At 43.1% G+C, this 17,204-nt stretch overlaps 1 protein-coding gene across 1 annotated transcript; it reads right to left on the bottom strand.

The window, feature by feature from the left end:
• Positions 1-4,939: 4,939 nt before the first annotated feature.
• LOC123999506 (protein sprouty homolog 4-like) lies at positions 4,940-10,834 on the bottom strand. Its single transcript, XM_046305366.1, has 2 exons — positions 10,687-10,834; positions 4,940-8,617 (listed from the first exon to the last, which is right to left on the bottom strand). The coding sequence occupies exon 2, from the start codon at positions 8,583-8,585 to the stop codon at positions 7,629-7,631; it is 957 nt and encodes a 318-aa protein (XP_046161322.1). The 5' UTR covers positions 8,586-8,617; positions 10,687-10,834; the 3' UTR covers positions 4,940-7,628.
• Positions 10,835-17,204: the final 6,370 nt, after the last annotated feature.

Below are 17,204 nucleotides of genomic sequence, written 5' to 3'. Positions count from 1 at the left end.
AAATAGGTCTGGGAATATGGCTGATTATGAACAGTGTAGTTATTCCCTCTGTGAGGCAATCAAACAAGTAAAATGCCGGTGCAGGGACAAAGTGGAGTCGCAATTCAACGGCTCAGACATGAGACGTATGTGGCAGGGTGTACAGGAAATCACGGCCTACAAAAAGAAAACCAGCCACGTCACGGACACCGACATCACGCTTCCAGACAAACTAAACACCTTCTTTTCCCGATTTGAGGATAATACAGTGCAACCGTCGCAGCACGCTAACAAGAACTGCGCCCCCCTCCCCACTCATTCTCAGCGGCTGACGTGAGTAAAGCAGTTAAATGTGTTAACCCTCGCAAGGCTGCTGGCCCAGACGACATCCCCAGCCGCGTCCTCAGAGCACGCGCAGACCGACTGGCTGGTGTGTTTATGGACATTCAATCGCTCCCTATCGCAGTCTGCTGTCCCCACATGCTTCAAGATGGCCACCATTGGTCCCTTACCCAAGAAGGCAAAGATAACTGAACTAAATAACTACAGCCCGTAGCATTCACTTCTATCATCATGAAGTACTTTGAGAGACTAATCAAGGACCATATCACCTCCACCTTACCGGCCACCCGAGACCTACTTCAGTTTGCACACCGCCCTAATAGGTTCACAGACAATGCAATCTCCATCACACTGCACACTGCCCTATCCCATTTGGACAAGAGGAATACCTATGTAAGAATGCTGTTCATTGACTACAGCTCAACATTCAACACCATAGTACCCTCCAAGCTTATCATCAAGCTGGAGACCCTGGGCCTCAACCCCGCCCTGTGCAATTGGGTCATGGACTTTCTGAGGGCCGCCCCCAGGTGGTGAAGATAAGAAACAACATCTCCACCTCGCTGATCCTCAACACTCGGACCCAACAAGGGTACATGCTCAGCCCCCTCCTGTACCCCCTGTTCACCCACGACTGCATGGCCATGCACGCCTCCAACTCAATCATCAAGTTTGCAGATGACACAACAGTAGTGAGCCTGATTACCAACAACAACAAACAGCCTACAGGGAGAAAGTGAGGGCACTCGGAGTTGGGTGTCAGAAAAACATCCTCTCACTCAACCTCAACAAAACAAAGGAGATGATTGTGGACTTCAGGAAACAGCAGAGGGAGCACCCTATCCACATCAAAGGCACAGCAGTGGAGAAAGTGGAAAGTTTTAAGTTCCTCGGCGTACACATCAACGACAAACTGAAATGGTCCACCCACACAGACAGTGTGGTGAAGAAGGCGCAAGAGCGCCTCTTCAACCTCAGGAGGCTGAAGAAATTTGGACGTCACCCAAAACCCTGACTAACTTTTACATATCCACAATCGAGGGAGAGCATCATGTCATGCTGTATCACAGCCTGGTACGGCAACTGTTCCGCCCCTCAACTGCAACGCTCTCCAGAGGGTGGTGCGGTCTGCGGGGGGAAACTAATCTACCTGCCCTCCATGACATATATAGCACCCAATGTCACAGGAAGGCAAAAAAGATAATTAAAGACAACAACCACCAGGAGCCCACTGCCTGTTCACACCGCTACCATACAGAAGGCGAGGTCAGTACAGGCGCATCAAAGCTGGGACTGAGAGACTGAATTACAGCTTCTATCTCAAGGCCATCAGACTGCTAAACAGCAATCACTAACTCAGAGGCTGCTGCCTACATGGCTACATACATATACAATCACTGGCCACTTTAACCATGTTTACATATCTTACATCACTCATATCATATGTATATAATATATTTTATACCATCTATTGCACCTTGCCTATGCCACATGGCCATCGCTCATCCATATTTTTATATGTACATATTCTCATTCGCCGCTTTTAGATTTTTGTGTATTACGTAGTTGTTGGGGAACTGTTAGATTACTTCTTAGATTTTACTGCACTGTCGGAACCAGAAGCACAAGCATTTTGCTCCACTCGCATTAAACATTTGCTAACCATGTGTATGTGAAAAATAAAATTGTTTTGATTTGAATCCACCTGTGGTAAATTCAATTGATTGGACATGATTTGGAAAGGCACACACCTGTCTACAGTATATAAGGTCCCACAGTTGACAGTGCATGTCAGAGCAAAAACCAAGCCGTCGGGTCGAAGGAATTGTCTTTAGAGCTCCGACACAGGATTGTGTCGAGGCACAGATCTGGGGAAGGGTATCAAAATATTTCTGCAGCATTGAAGGTCCCCAAGAACACAGTGGCCTCCATCATTCTTAAATGGAAATAGTTTAGAACCACCAAGACTCTTCCAAGAGCTGGCTGACCGGCCAAACTAAGCAATCAGGCGAGAAGGGCCTTGGTCAGGAAGGTGACCAAGAACTCGATGGTCACTCTGACAGAGCTCCATAGTTCCTCTGTGGAGATGGGAGAAACTTCCAGAAAGACAACCATCTCTGCAGCACTCCATCAATCAGGCCTTTATGGTAAAGTGGCCAGACGGAAACCACTCCTCAGTAAAAGGCACATGGCAGCCCGCTTGGAGTTTGTCAAAAGGCACCTGAAGACTTTCAGACCATGAGAAACAGGGTTCTCTGGTCTGATGAAACCAAGATTAAACTATTTGACCTGAAGCGTCTCGTCTGGAGGAAACCTGGCACCATCTCTATGGTGAAGCATGGTGGAGGCAGCATCATGCTGTGGGGATGTTTTTCTGTGGCAGGAACTGGGAGACTAGTAAGTATCGATGCAAAGATTACCGGAGCAAAGTACGGAGATCCTTGATGAAAACAACCTGACAGAGCTTGATAGGATCTGCAGGGAAGAATGGGAGAATCTCTCCAAATACAGGTGTGCCAAGAAGACTCGAGGCTGAATAATTCTGTCAATGTGATATAAAGTTCGTTTTTTTTATAAACGTGCAAACATTTCTAAAAACCTTTTTTCGCTTTGTCATTTAGGGGGCTTTGTGTGTAGATTAATGAGGGAAAAAATGATTTAATCAATTTTAGAATAAAGCTGTAAAGTAACAAAGTGTGGAAAAAGTCCAGGGGTCTGAATACTTTCCGAATGCACTGTATTCAGACCCTTTACTCAGTACTTTGTTGAAACACTTTGTTGAACCACTTTCGGCAGCGATTACAGCCTCGAGTCTTTCTCCCATTATTCTCTGCAGATTCTCTTAAGGTCTGAATACTTTCAGGAATGCACTGTATCTACCTCAAATACCCCGTACCCCTGCACACTGATCTGGTACTGGCACTCCCTGTATACAGCTTCATTCTTGTGTATTTCATTCCTCTTGTGTTGATATTTTTCTTTCAATTCATATTTTATTAACACTGCATCATTGGGAAGGGCTTGTAAGCAAGCATTTCAAGATAAAGTCTACACCTGTGCATGTGACAAATAAAACGTAGGATAATTATACTATCAGAGTAAGGACAGACCGGAATAAAAGTTATAGGAACTGGTACTGTATTTGATGAAGTCCGGCATAACTGTTTGTTTTTGTTGTCATGTAACCCCCCTTTTACAGATATTTTCACAGCTTTGATCGTAATGGAATTTAGGAAGTGCTGCACATGGGACCCATCAGCAAGAAAGCACAGGCTCTCTAACCTGCAGGGTGAGAATATGCTGTGTGAAGGGGTGTGACGACCTTATTCTCAAACATTGTGCACTGACCTTAAGCATGAAGCAGCACACTTCCTAACAGCTCAGCCAAGAAACACTGGGGTTACCTAAGATAATAATACTGCCCCTACCAGTATTACGGTTTCACCCTCCTGTATGAGAGAGGTGGGTTTGTTCACTTTACTTGCTGCAATTTAAAATGCCTGAGCTGATGATGTGGTGGAGGTGTGTGGGAGGGAAGGAGGGCGGGAGGGAAGGAGGGCGGGAGGGTATTGCAAGGTGGGGAGATGACAGGCAGGCAGGTAAACAGGCAGGTTTGTCTCAGATCTCACCTGTTCTAACAGACAGGCTCCAGCGCCACAGGCTGCAGCGGAAGCCCCAGCTCAGCCAGGAGGGGAAGTCAATTCAGCTCCTCACTCATCTCCCCCAGGTGCTCACAGGGCCCTGCCTCGCCTTGGGGGGGGGGGGGGGGGGGGGGGGTCGGGAAAAGTCGGCCCAGGGAAAGGGGGTGGAGTGGATATTCCAGCCACGTACGGTGGTGTGCTTGTTGGGAGATAAGGAATGTTTCACATCTAGACAGAGAATACCACCCCTTAATTATGCAGGCAGTCAGCGTTTGCACGCACAACTTGGGAGGATAATACCCTCTCATGTTGTTGTTTTTTTCCAAATTGAGGAAAGGATTTGCTCAGTACGGTTTTTCCTACTTACAGTTACACACAACCAAGACCTTATCTTTGACTTTGATTGAAAATGTGAAATTTGACCAGGGCATGTTCCTGTCTGACTGAGGAAGGAAATATCTGAATTATTAGCTGTAAAATGTAATATTTTCTTGCAGAAAAATGTAGGGACAAACTGCTTTTTCTGGCTTGAATTGGAGTGTGGCTTACCGCTCGTTTATACAAGAATAATACAATTTAAACTAAGAGGAAGGAAATTCAGAAAGTGGAAACATTCAAATGAAACAGTGACTACCACTAAATGTTTTGATTTAAAATTATTAACAGTTTTAATTTGGTCCTCTGAGAATGAGCAGGAAACAGCCTTTTTCCGACCTACGTTTTTATTCCGTAACATTCAACCATAACTCTCCAGCTCCAAATCAACAAAATGACAAACTAAGTCTACTATGGAAACTGAACTCCTTTGTAGCTTTAAACCATCTTCCTCTAACCATGCGCATCTTGGAAAGACATGGCAGAAGGCCAGAGCATGTACTGATATGGTTCCGGTCTGTCTAAGAGTTCAGTTTGTGTATGATTCAAGTAGATGAAGATCAGTAACAAGAGACAAAAACAGACACCACAACTTGTTTATATTTAACAATATATATTTTCAATGTCAATGTACATTCCGTTTCGACATAAGCTTTCTTCAAACAAAAGTTGGCATCTAAATAAATACTATATAAAATAGAACTTCAAAATAAATATATCTATAAAAGGGAAAATGTTATATGTGAGAATTTTTCTTTTTGTTATATTTTAACAAAACAAAAGCTCTTTTTCAATCAACATTGACATGGCAAAGGCAAAGAAATTGAATAGCAGAAGCCAGCCGTTTAAAAGGTTATTTTGATTGAGTTGAAGAAAATTCTAGTGGCCACAGTGAACCACAAAATGGAGTTTAAGTCACAGCATTCTAATAGAAAAAAAGTTTAATCATTGAGTTGTCATGGTTGGTCATCATTCAATACCTTAACAGGCCAGCAAACACATGGCATAAACATAAAGCTAACGCGGTTTGGAGCTAAGGGTTTTACCCTAGCCACAGTGAGAGACAGACATAAAACAAATAAGCAGAAAAGCAAAAGACGACCACTATTAAACAAGATGGAATGTAGCTTGAGAGAGTTCTCTTTCCCTACCGGTGGTTTTGACAATTTATGCACAGCAGCTGTATTTGTCAATCAAGGCAAGGGTATTTGTCGGACAACTTGGGAAGGGAAAAAATAAAAAAGTTGTGACACCGAGCACAAAAAGGACCAAATGGGTTGATCCGGATAGGCCGAAATTGTATTCCTTCAGTGGATTCAATGAGTCCACAGTTTCAGGGGCACTGGGGGACTGGGAATTAGCTTCGCCTCTCTCCTGCTAATGAGGCATGAATAGCATAAACAGAGGTATTTTTATTGCAGGGCACACTTCCCCTCAACCTCAACATTACCCCCAAAATATATATCTACATTACTCTATATATTTTGTACTGAATTGTAGTTATAATGTACCATGCAATTTTTCGAGGACATTTAAAACTCTTCTAAAGAACACGTGTCTTGAAACTATTTACAACAGCATGTCACCTGCATAGGTCTATTTCTATAACATATTGTCAACACATTTGCAATTTTTTCCCCCTGGCTTTGCCAGCCACATAATCATTCCCAATTTTGGCACCTTTTCCTTGGATTGAATTGCAAACGTTTGAAAGTAATATTGCCTTATACATTCAAGACTAAGAACAGTGTTTTTTCCTGTACGTTTTATGCTTTGTGCAACAAGACAAGTACAAACATGAGAAGGTGACAGGTCCTAATGTTATTAGGGGACCTTAGAACAAACGTGACAGAATTATGCCAAACTGAAGCAAACTGCAAAAAGGGCACCGTACCTTTAAGAACAATTGCCTTCCGACCATTTGGCAAGTGCATAACACATAAGATCCATTAGACAGCTAAACAAGCTATGCTAAACTCCTTTTGGCAAAGTCATTGGAACTCCATGCAAGACACAAAAAATAGATTGAGAAAATAAAAGGTCAAGAATATTTCTAACATAAGACAAACTCTACTTTTTTTTTAGTAGTGGGGTATACAATGTAGACTCAAAGTAGTTCACAGAGTAATGCAAAATACATTAAGCCTTTATATACTTAATACTGTGCTTTAGTCCATCATAAGAGGTTTGCTTCATCTAAAAAGGTTGTGCAAGTGGCAGATTGCATTGAACTAAGGCTGGCTAGATACGCTACAACTTCGCTCTACCTTCTCCCTCTTCCTGAAAATGCTATTTTTCCAGCCATTTCCTCTCACTCTTCCTAAATAATTCACAATTGCCCTTTTGCCCTTTTTAAAATGGTTCTTCGCCCCTTGTGCAAAGTGAAGTCAACTGGGCTCTCAAGCAGTTCTTACGTGCTAGACCAAATTCTACGGATGAGGAACAATCCCTGAGGAGGTTTTTCTACAACACATCCACATCTAGCACTGGGGTTAAGCACTAAGTTACATCATGCAGTGCATGACATGCCATTTCTGAAGTGATTGGTAAAAGCTAGGTTAAAATCCATATTACGTTTCCCCTTAAGGAAATAGAAAGTGATCAAGTCAGGCAATCCTAAACACAGTTTTTCACTCACTTGTGGCATGACCTTACATATCGTACGAGCACACAAACAAGAATATAAAAAACAGACTATCGCTCCAAAGCCACATGACTACCTCTCACTTTGTCACCTTGACCTAAAGAGCTCAACGTCAAGCTAGCAACAGGAAAGCTGGTGTGGGACTGAAACCTCAAGAATGTTCATATATAGGGGAGAGTGGGTGGTAGTTCCACTTCAAGTATCTTAAACTACCGAAAAGGAAAACCAACAGTTTGCAAAGAAAAATAGAGGGAAACTGCTTTGGAACAGGCTTATTTTCTCAAACATATATCTTTATGTTAGGGGAAAAACAACTGGTGTCCAATTTGTCATGGAGTAGCTAGCTATCATGAAGCTATAAATTCAGAGCCGTATAGGAGGGGAGTATGACTTGTGCCTTCGGCCATTTTATAAAACAAAATCCACCAGTCTGTTACACTCATAAGGATGGGTTCTGAGGCAAGCAGTTGTCTAGGCCAACAGATCTATCAGACAGACCTATTTTAACTTGCGTGGCATAACATCACTAGAATTGAAAAGGACAGGTGTGAACACTTCTGTAAGTACCATAGTTTTTGGGAAGTCTTTTAGCGGGTGGGGGGCTTGGTCTATCCAAAGGGTATTGATAAGGCAACAGCCAGTTAGTATCATGAGGACGGTTTCCCCTGGCCTCCAGCCTTGGCTTCCATACTCTTACAGGCCTGCTGGGAGTTCTTGCAGCGGCAGCCCGGGCGGCTGGTTTTATCGTAGCACTTCTGCGACAGTTTGACACAGCCCATGGCGGGCAGGTAGCACATCATACAGGGCAGCACCAGGGACATGGCCGTCATGAAGGACCAGCGTGCGCAGCAGTTAGACTGTTGGCAGGAGCATGGGCGGTCGGCGCAAGAGCCCTCGTCGTCCTCATCCTCGGTGCAATGGTAGAAAATGCCCTTGACCAGGCACATGCAGGTGGCCGAGTCCACCAGGCTCTGCACCGAGCACAGGCACTCCTGGTTGCACACCCAGCAGGAAGGCAGGGTTCGGGGCAGGGTGCATTCTGTGCAGCGGCACTTACCACATGTCTCACACAGCAGTATGTGCTTCTTGTCCACCGCCATGGCCCCCTGGGCAGCAGCCTTTAGGTCCAGAGGCTTGGAGGTGAGCACCTTGGGCTCGCAACAGGGGGTCCTGGTGGTGACTACTGTGGACCTGTGGTCCACCACAGGGGTAGGGGCTGCGTGGTCCAGCAGCCTCTGGTCTGACGAGGTGCTGCTGCTACTGCTGATGGAGCTGGGTCGCCCGCTGAAGGAGATCCAGGGGTGTGTGGTGGCGTCGTTGGGGTCGCAGCGTGCCAGCTGGGGGGCTCCTAGCAGTGGCTCGTGGGGCCCCCTTTTGGCAACCTTCTGGCTGGGGGGTTGCTGGGAGACCACAGCCGGACTGTCAATATAGTCGTTCTCCATGTGAGAGGACTTAATCTGGTCAATGGGGAAGATGGTGAGCGGGTGCTGTAGCCTTCCATAGGGGACACTACTGTCCAGCAACGGCTGGGATATAATGGAGGAAGACACTCCAGGGATGTGGTGGGGAACCCTTGACTCCATCTGTGCAGTTGTGTCCCTCATACAGCAAACAGAGAGCTCAACGTCTAGCAGTCCTGAGGAAACAGAGAGATAACAGTCAGCCTCCTGGAATGGCTACCCTACTTACGCAAACCCATATCTAACACGAGGCTCTCAGTCGGTGGTTGTACAAGATATGAGTCAGCATAAAATCTATATTCTCAACAATGACTCATAGCAGTAGATGGTACTGATGAAAGTTACATTCAGAGAACGTCCTGTATCGGTTTCTGACTAATATTCACAAGCACGCCATTTCAAATGAATTCTAAATAATACATTGTTTTCGAATGCAATTACAATCAACATTAATATGTCATTTACTCAATTCACATTGCACACTTTCTCATGAGACAAAAATACCACAAGGCCAATATTAATTGGAAGACTTGTATTACAACCAAGGCCAAATTAGACCAAGACCAAGAGGGGCCCCATAGACCAGATTGAGACTAACACATGACTTCAAGTGCTATAAATACATTCACCAAAGGACCAGTCATAGATTCAATAGATATAGCTTTTTTTTTAAATGTATTTTTAAAGATGATTGGTGAGAAGACATAAATCCATGTGCAATGTTGATTTTATTGCATTTGATCTGTGTTCATTTTTCCTGAAAAGGTTGTAAGTTATTCTTAATGTACTGATTGCATGAAGTAGGACTATGGTATTTCACAGGGCTAGACAATGTGTGCAGTTAAAAAACGAACAAGTATTCATGGTAGTAAAAACAAAATAACAAATGTACCCATCTGATCTTCACAAAAGGCAGACACTGGTGTTTGGAGATGATCTCTTTTGGCGCATGCAGACTACAGTTCCATATGACAACGAGCCAGTGCGCAGAAACTAGAAAACTAGAATGAGTAAGTAGACTAGACAATAACTACAACTATTTAACTATTTAACAACAACAGTTGCTACTCAGTAATTACTCTATAGTAGCCACTACAAGGAAGTAGGAATGCAGTTAAGCATGAAGTAATTAAAGAGTTGTTTGAAAATCAACCTATATCCTATATGTCAAGAATGATGGAGTATGCTATGTAGAGAAAATAGCATGTATAAGGGAATTCTATCAACTTTATAATATTTCATATAGTGTTGACCAATGCATATCTCAATAGATTATTTCATTGAAATAATTATGTGATTGTCAGATCATTTGCCAGAGAAATACTCACAGAACCTGATTATAGCCTAAGTGTGACTATAATGCTGTGTCTCTCAGATCTGCCAAAACCAGCGTATGAAGAACAAACCTGAACAACTGAACAAACCTGTTGCGACATTGCTGGCAGGGGGACAAATGCTCCTGATCAAACGTAGGACCCTAGTGAATCCACAGAAGGTACACGTGTCCCCCTCCCCTCAATGCGGGTGAATATGAGTGATTGTAATCGGAGGCGACGCGGCACCACAGTCGCTCGAAATATTAAATGAATGTAAAATCGGATTAAATATTAATCGAGACACGATGATAGCATTTCATTCGACAAGTAACGTTAATTCACAATAATAGCCAAATCGCATACAGAACATAGGCTTTTTTTTAAACGCGCAAGTCGCTATTGGTTTATAAAAGGAGGGTGGCAGTTTAGACCAAAACACTGCTTCATTTTATTGGACAAACGGTTTCTTTTAAAACGTTGAGTTATTTAAAGGAATAGATGACACAACCACCTGACATATGATGTGCCAGCCCAAACGCTGCAGAGAAGCGTCACGCAAAGATCCTCAATAATGCGAATGGTGAGCAGTCCGTTACTTACACCTTAGACTGTTTGTTTTTAAACACAACATCACAACATCATTTCTCAGATGTGTATAAACGGTTTACAACCTAGCCTATAATAATGAACGATTATTCGTATTATCATTCATCTCTCGCCCACAACCTTGTAGGGTCCATGGTTAAATATTGACAAAGTGTAAATACGGGAACAGCTTGTTGCAAAAGAACAAGCTTTTTTTTCAGTGCACCCACATATACCACAAAACGGAAGGTAACACAACAGTATTCTCTCACCAAAACGTGATGGGATACCCATACCCGCCTAGCCTATGTCGAAAACGTCATACATCCGAGAGAATAACTTACTTTTCCAGACTAGCAGCGCATTTCTCTGTTGAGCTTGACGACTGCATGTATATTCCAAATATATTACTCCCAAGTAAAGAAAAAATACCAAGGCGCAAAATTATTAAACACTATCCACTCGATGGGTACTGCGGTCAGGACACGGGCTTTTTGATACGATGTTGCAACTACATGGGGAAATGGGTTTTTATGAATGGGAGGGTAAAGAACAAACTGCGCAGATGCATTGACCGATTTTTTTTGTGAATGGGAGGGCAGAACGACTCAGGGCTCAAATGCAGGGGTTACATTTTTATGAATGGGAGGACTCCGAATTTCATTGCGCAAGCGTAATACCAAGATTTCATGAATGGAAGAATTGGGAGCTTTTCGTCACAAGGGCAATGTCTTAGAGAATTAAATGAATGAGGCAGCTATGAGTCTCACACACCATGCTACTTATTTATGTATGCATTCACTCATTCCTGTTTCCCAATGGGCCTTCGACCTGAAAAGGAATGCTAATTTACGAATATTTAACCTCATGTTAGGGCCATTGTGACCATTCTGAATTGTGTAATGGGAAATAACATTAGGAAAATACATATTTGATGTCATTTCAACCAAAGAATTCAATATAAAGTTGAATCAACGTGGAAAACTGATTGATTTGTAAAAAAAAACAAAAAAACTTACACTTAATGTATTTTTTGTATTTTTTTCACCTTCCTTTTAACATAAATCCAATGACTGGGTGACATTTTTGGTTGAATTCACGTTAGTTGACAACTCATCCAAATATGAATCAAAGCTAGACATTTAACTGACGTCTGTGTCCAGTGGGACTTGTCATTATGTGGCACACTATTGTAGTGTAAAGAAGGTTACGTTTATTTTATTGTTATTGTAGAGTAGGCTATAGAAAATGTATTCACATTCCACACTAATTTATCTAAGTATGTTCTCCAGAAAACACACAAACATTAGCATATGGAGAGCTGCGTAAACTGGGAATAAAATTCTATGCAGGAGAGCTTTGTTCGATCAAAGCTTGTCACCAAATTTAAAACCTCTAAATTAATATGTTTGCTCAACCTAGATTGTGGAAAACTGGCTACAATATCGTATTATATCACTCACTTTAGTAGGCCTACATGTAGGCTACATTGTGGATCACAATTCAAAGGGCAGAACAACGACATTTTTAGATTGCTTTTGCTTAACCTAGTTCTTGTGTTTATATTTATTTACATGTACGAATAAGGTCATTTTGCTTTCTCCATTTAAGTGCAGTTGCAGTTTGAGTCGAGTCCTTGCGCAGTAAAAGGCTAGTTTATGACGCCCCAACTGTGAAACGCAAACAGCATGAGGGAAGGCAGGATTCACAAAAGAACAGGATGTTGTTGATTTGTACTGAAACCACAAGAAGGAAATTAGTGTGAATGTCCTTTTTAACACCCCACTGTCTGCCCTTCCCCCACGGATAGCAGCTTCCAGCTTGTGCCTGTAATGCTGGGTCAAAGGTTAATAGTCCACTACATTAGCACAGATTTTCATGACATCCTAACCAACGTAACCATCATTTTAACTGTCAAATTGTAATTGTTTGTGAGTGCTTGCTCATTGGAAAATAAGTAGGCAATGGTTTGAATTGATTTCATTCATCTGAGACCATGCAGAAATTGGGAATCACTTAGATTCATCATTTTGTGAGATACGCTATTTTATATCAGTTTATGTGAATAAAAGGTTATGTTATAGAGCAGCAGTTAGGTCGGTGCACAATTGACCCAGTGTAATCCGGGTTAGGGTTTGGCCTGGGTAGGCCATCATTGTAAATACGATTTTTTTCTTACCCGACTTAAATAAAGGTTAAATAAAGAAAGAAAAAAGTTACATCTTCTGTAAGGTGGCAGGCGGCAGGTAGCCTAGTGGTTAGAGCGTTGGACTAGTAACCGAAAGGTTGCAAGATCAAATCCCTGAGCTGACAATGTAAAAACATCTGTTCTTCTGCCCCGGAACAAGGCAGTTAACCCACTGTTCCTAGGCCGTCATTGAAAATAAGAATTTGTTCTTAACTGACTCACCTAGTTAAAGAAAGGTCACATAAAAAATGGTGTGAATACACATAGACACAACTCCTGCCCAGTCTGTAATCATTTCTATTCAGTGCTAATGACCACACATTCGAACCAGGATGTCACTTGGGAAATGATGGTCTTTCACAGCTCCAATTGTGTTTTTGGATAGCAGGCACTATCACACATGGCTATGGAATTCTCTTCCTGCCTGGTGGCACCTACTGAGCTCTCTCTCTCTCTTTCTTTCTCAGTCTCACTTTGAATAGTTAGGATTTTCCATCTGTAGATGGTCATACTATCAACCAACTATCTGTTGATAAGCAATTGCTCGCTTAAGTTACGGTTAGGGTTAGGTTTAGAATAATGTTTAGGGTAAGGGTTAAGGTTAGGTCTAGGGTTATGTTTAGGGTTAGGATAAAGGTTTAAGGTTATGATTAGTAGGTAGTTAGTTGAAATATTACTGATAGACTGTAGATAGTCTGTAGAGCATCTACAGATGAACTATCCAAATATGGTGTTACCTTTCTATCTTTGCAACTGTGTAGCTTGCATGCATGGGTGCCTGTTGAATTGCAGATAGCTTTGTCAGTGTGATCATCTTTATGGTCACTCCCATATCCTCTTGGTACCTCCATTCTGTTGTACAGAATAAACTATTTGTCACGTTCTGACCTTAGTTCTTTTATTATGTCTTTGTTTTAGTATGGTCAGGGCGTGAGTTGGGTGGGTTGTCTATGTTCCCCTTTTCTATGTTTTGGGATTTCTGTGTTTGGCCTGGTATGGTTCTCAATCAGAGGCAGCTGTTTATCGTTGTCCCTGATTGAGAACCATATTTCGGTAGCCTGGTTTCACTTTTGAGTTGTGGGTGATTATTTTCCGTGTTAGTGTTTGTTACCACACGGGACCGTTTAGTTTGTTTCACATTGTTTTTTTTATATTTGTGTAGTGTTCAGTTTGTCTTATTAAAATGGACACATACCACGCTGCAAATTGGTCCGACCTCTCTTACTCCTCATCAGAGGAAGACGACGAATGTTACACTATTTTAATGAATAAACAATGATAGGGTGTTCCAGGGCTGACCCAATGACAACATGAGAGTGATCATGCATTCCGCAGTAAGTTCCTTGCAGTAAAGACATATCTCAAACACGGAGGCGGGTAATTTTAACTCCTCAAATATTGACTTCCTGAATTTGCAGAAACAGGGTTTTCAGAATGTGTGTTTGTGTGCTTTGGAGTGGAGGAAGGTCTGTGGGAAGTAGGAAGGGGAGAAGTATGTGTGTATATTTTTGTATGTGTGTGTTTGGAGTATGTGTGTGTGTGTGTGTGTGTGTGTACACACAAGTGCATGTGTCCTGCCATCCTGTCTGTGTGTCGCTACCATAATTGTAAGTGTCTCATGTGAGATTGATTACTTTGGCCAAAATATGCATTTCCTCTCAATCTGAATTCAATGAATACTAATATGATGAGCCTTGCCATTTTGAAACGAAAGCCGAATATAGCACCTTATGGTAGAATTGAGATAGATTGATTATGATTACTTCAATACCTTTAATCAGAGAGCATTGAATGACTCTTGACCTAAATTGTGGTCTATACACATTTTAGAAACAGTAGCACTATCTTCCCTAGAAATTGCTCAAAATGTAATTGTCATTTAGATGTGAGAATAGGTAATATAGGGAGAATGTTCTTGTGTAAATATGAGTTTTGACCAAAGCCCAATTCATTGGACCTGTAAACACTGTCTCATTTCATAACACTCAGCAACGGACTGTAGTAATCATGCAATAAGCATGGTATGTTTATTGGTTTTATAGCTAGAACACACAGCAGACAAACTGTCCTCTCCTCAATGTAGAACTATAACTTTTGTTTGTTCAATCTATTCAGATCCATTATACATAAGTTCAAATAACAATAGCATATGATAGAAAATCCATACTAAATGAACACAGCTTTGACCACCTACAAAAATGTACGGATCTTTGGCCACCTACAGATATTTTGGAGGGCCTCTGTGGTCATGGACATAGCCCACAGGAAGAGGGGCTGTTATGGACAACGTATGTTGGAGATGTGGGCCTTTGGTGAGCTCGGGGCGATGTGGGAAGACTGGAGGCAGTATCCCTTATCCCCCTGCAGTGACAGAGGGGAAAGCTGAGACCCGGGACCCGGAAGACCAAATAACGCTGAAGCGAGAATGTCCTGCTGGGGACGTGGTGCAGCAACCTTCGCGCCACTCACATTCTGGGCATTTCACGCATTGCTCCATGCACATATCATCCATGCCCCCTGAGACCCCACCCCAGTACCCCCTCATCCACAACACAAAACAACGCTGGCACAGATGGTCCCATCTCTCACCCTGAAAGAGGGACGTCTCACACTTCATTCTCCAGTCGTACTCATGATTCATTACGGCACATCCCACTTGGAGAGGAATAGAGACCTATGAGCTACGTATGTGCTGCCCTACATCGGTGCCTTCACGGACATGGTGACTGCTCACACTGTATGGCATGCACATCTAGACTGTTTTCACTGCTACAGACAACTTGGTTTGTGTGAGGGCTGTACTCGCCTGTGGTTGTCTGGTAAAGCCTGTTGGCCTGTGTCTGTGTGTTTGTGTGTGTGTGGTTTATATTTATCCTCCCTGTGTGGCTCAGCCCAAAGTGGTGCTCTCCACTTCAGATCTTATGGCGCTGGATAGATTCAAGTCCAACAATGGGCTGGCCCAGCCCAGCCTAGCAGCCCAGACCAGGAAGTAATTACATGGCTGGAATTATACATCAAATCAAACAGTCATCAGGCTGTGTAAAATGGGCACCCCAATCAGGGCAGCATGGCTGTCCTACTGTACATTCACAGCACAGGAGGCTGGTAATAATAATACCTGGAATTGAATGAATGGAATGGTTTGATTTGTTTGATACCATTCCGTCAACACTGTTCCAGCCATTACTATGAACCGTCCTCCCCAATTAAGGTCCCACCAGCCGCCTGTGATTCACACGAATGCCTGCTTAATGCAATTATGATTTAGTTTGATTTATTAGTCAGGAAAAGCATGCTGGCATTCTGCGCTTACCTTCAAGACATTTTGAAAAGCTGAGTTACTAACGTTTGTTAGAAGGTTATGTAAACTCTTAGTCAAATGTGTGTGGGGGTGTGTGTAGTCATGGGCTTGCTGTCAGCAGTTTCAATGCTTACGCGTATCATGATGTAGATCCACTTGGTCCCTTGTGACACCTCACTAATAAAGAATTCAGAGAATAGAAAAGTACTTTTACAGTTCCATTTCAGTCATTTAGCAAACACACTTATCAAGAGTGACTTCAAGTAAGACATCCTTCTCAAAACCTCATTCACTTCAATCCTGTTGATGACTATATCAAGGCAAAGGGTCTCTGAGCTCTAGTGTTTGTCCATCAAGTGACTCATCCCCGTTGTCATCACGTTAAACATTCGGAGCTTTCATGTTAGCATACAGTGGGTACAGTAGGTGTGAATATAGTACCCTCTGCCTCACAGAGGCAGGGAAGTGGGGGAGGGGTGAGGGGAAGCTAGAGCTTGGCCGTGGTGTGGGTGGGAGGCAGGCAGTCAGAGGAGAGGAAGTGACAGTTTAGTGTGTACCTCAGCAGTCAGTCAGTCGCGGAGACATGAGACGTGCTGACCTTCATTAAGCCCCACAGCAGTAACAGCATCATAGAGTCACCAGGGGCTATGCTATATTTAAGACCTGATTCAGCAGCGCAGGCCTGGCTCGTGTACAGAGCATCAGCACTACCCATCCCCTGAGTGCTTCTGTTAACAGGCTAACAGCAACAAAAAAAAGCTCCATCTGGGAAGAGTACACTTCAACATCAGCAGCTTGCCCACTTCCTGTGAGGCAGAAGGTTTGAGGAGGGTGAGGGGGCGAGGTGCTCCACCCTCGGATGTGACGGGCTGCTCTCTCTTAATCTGTAGCTGGTTCATGCTAAATACAAATGCATCATGTGTTTTTAAATGGTAATAGAGAGTTGTAGAGGAGGAAATATAAGATGAGGAATGGGTTGACTGACTCAAGAGTTATTTTGTTCAAATGTGTTCTGTTCTGTATCATCATGGGGTTGGTGAGATGACTGTCACCAATCCGTCTCAACTCCTTCCCCTGTTACTCCTATGTTGTTCACTGAAACCCCATTGCCTGCATATCAATCAGATGGGCTGTTGGTGAGCAAGGTAAAGGGCAGTGTGTGGGAGCTGGTTTACCCAGAGTAAAGTGTCCCCTTTGATCTGAGCTAATGAGCTGCCAATACTGCCTCCAGGACCGCATCCTGCAGCCAGCTGGGGGCCTGTGAGTTTGTCCACCTGAAACAACATGTAGCCTAGAACTGCTTAGAGTGTCACTCCGTCATCTAGCCCCCTTCTTCCCTATCAGCCTTCCCTGACACCCATCCGACCCGACCC

The sequence above is a fragment of the Oncorhynchus gorbuscha genome, linkage group LG16 (assembly GCF_021184085.1).
Source record: "Oncorhynchus gorbuscha isolate QuinsamMale2020 ecotype Even-year linkage group LG16, OgorEven_v1.0, whole genome shotgun sequence".
Taxonomy (NCBI): domain Eukaryota; kingdom Metazoa; phylum Chordata; class Actinopteri; order Salmoniformes; family Salmonidae; genus Oncorhynchus; species Oncorhynchus gorbuscha.
The sequence above is the reverse complement of the archived record's forward strand: the minus strand, read 5'-3'. Positions and strand labels throughout refer to the sequence as shown.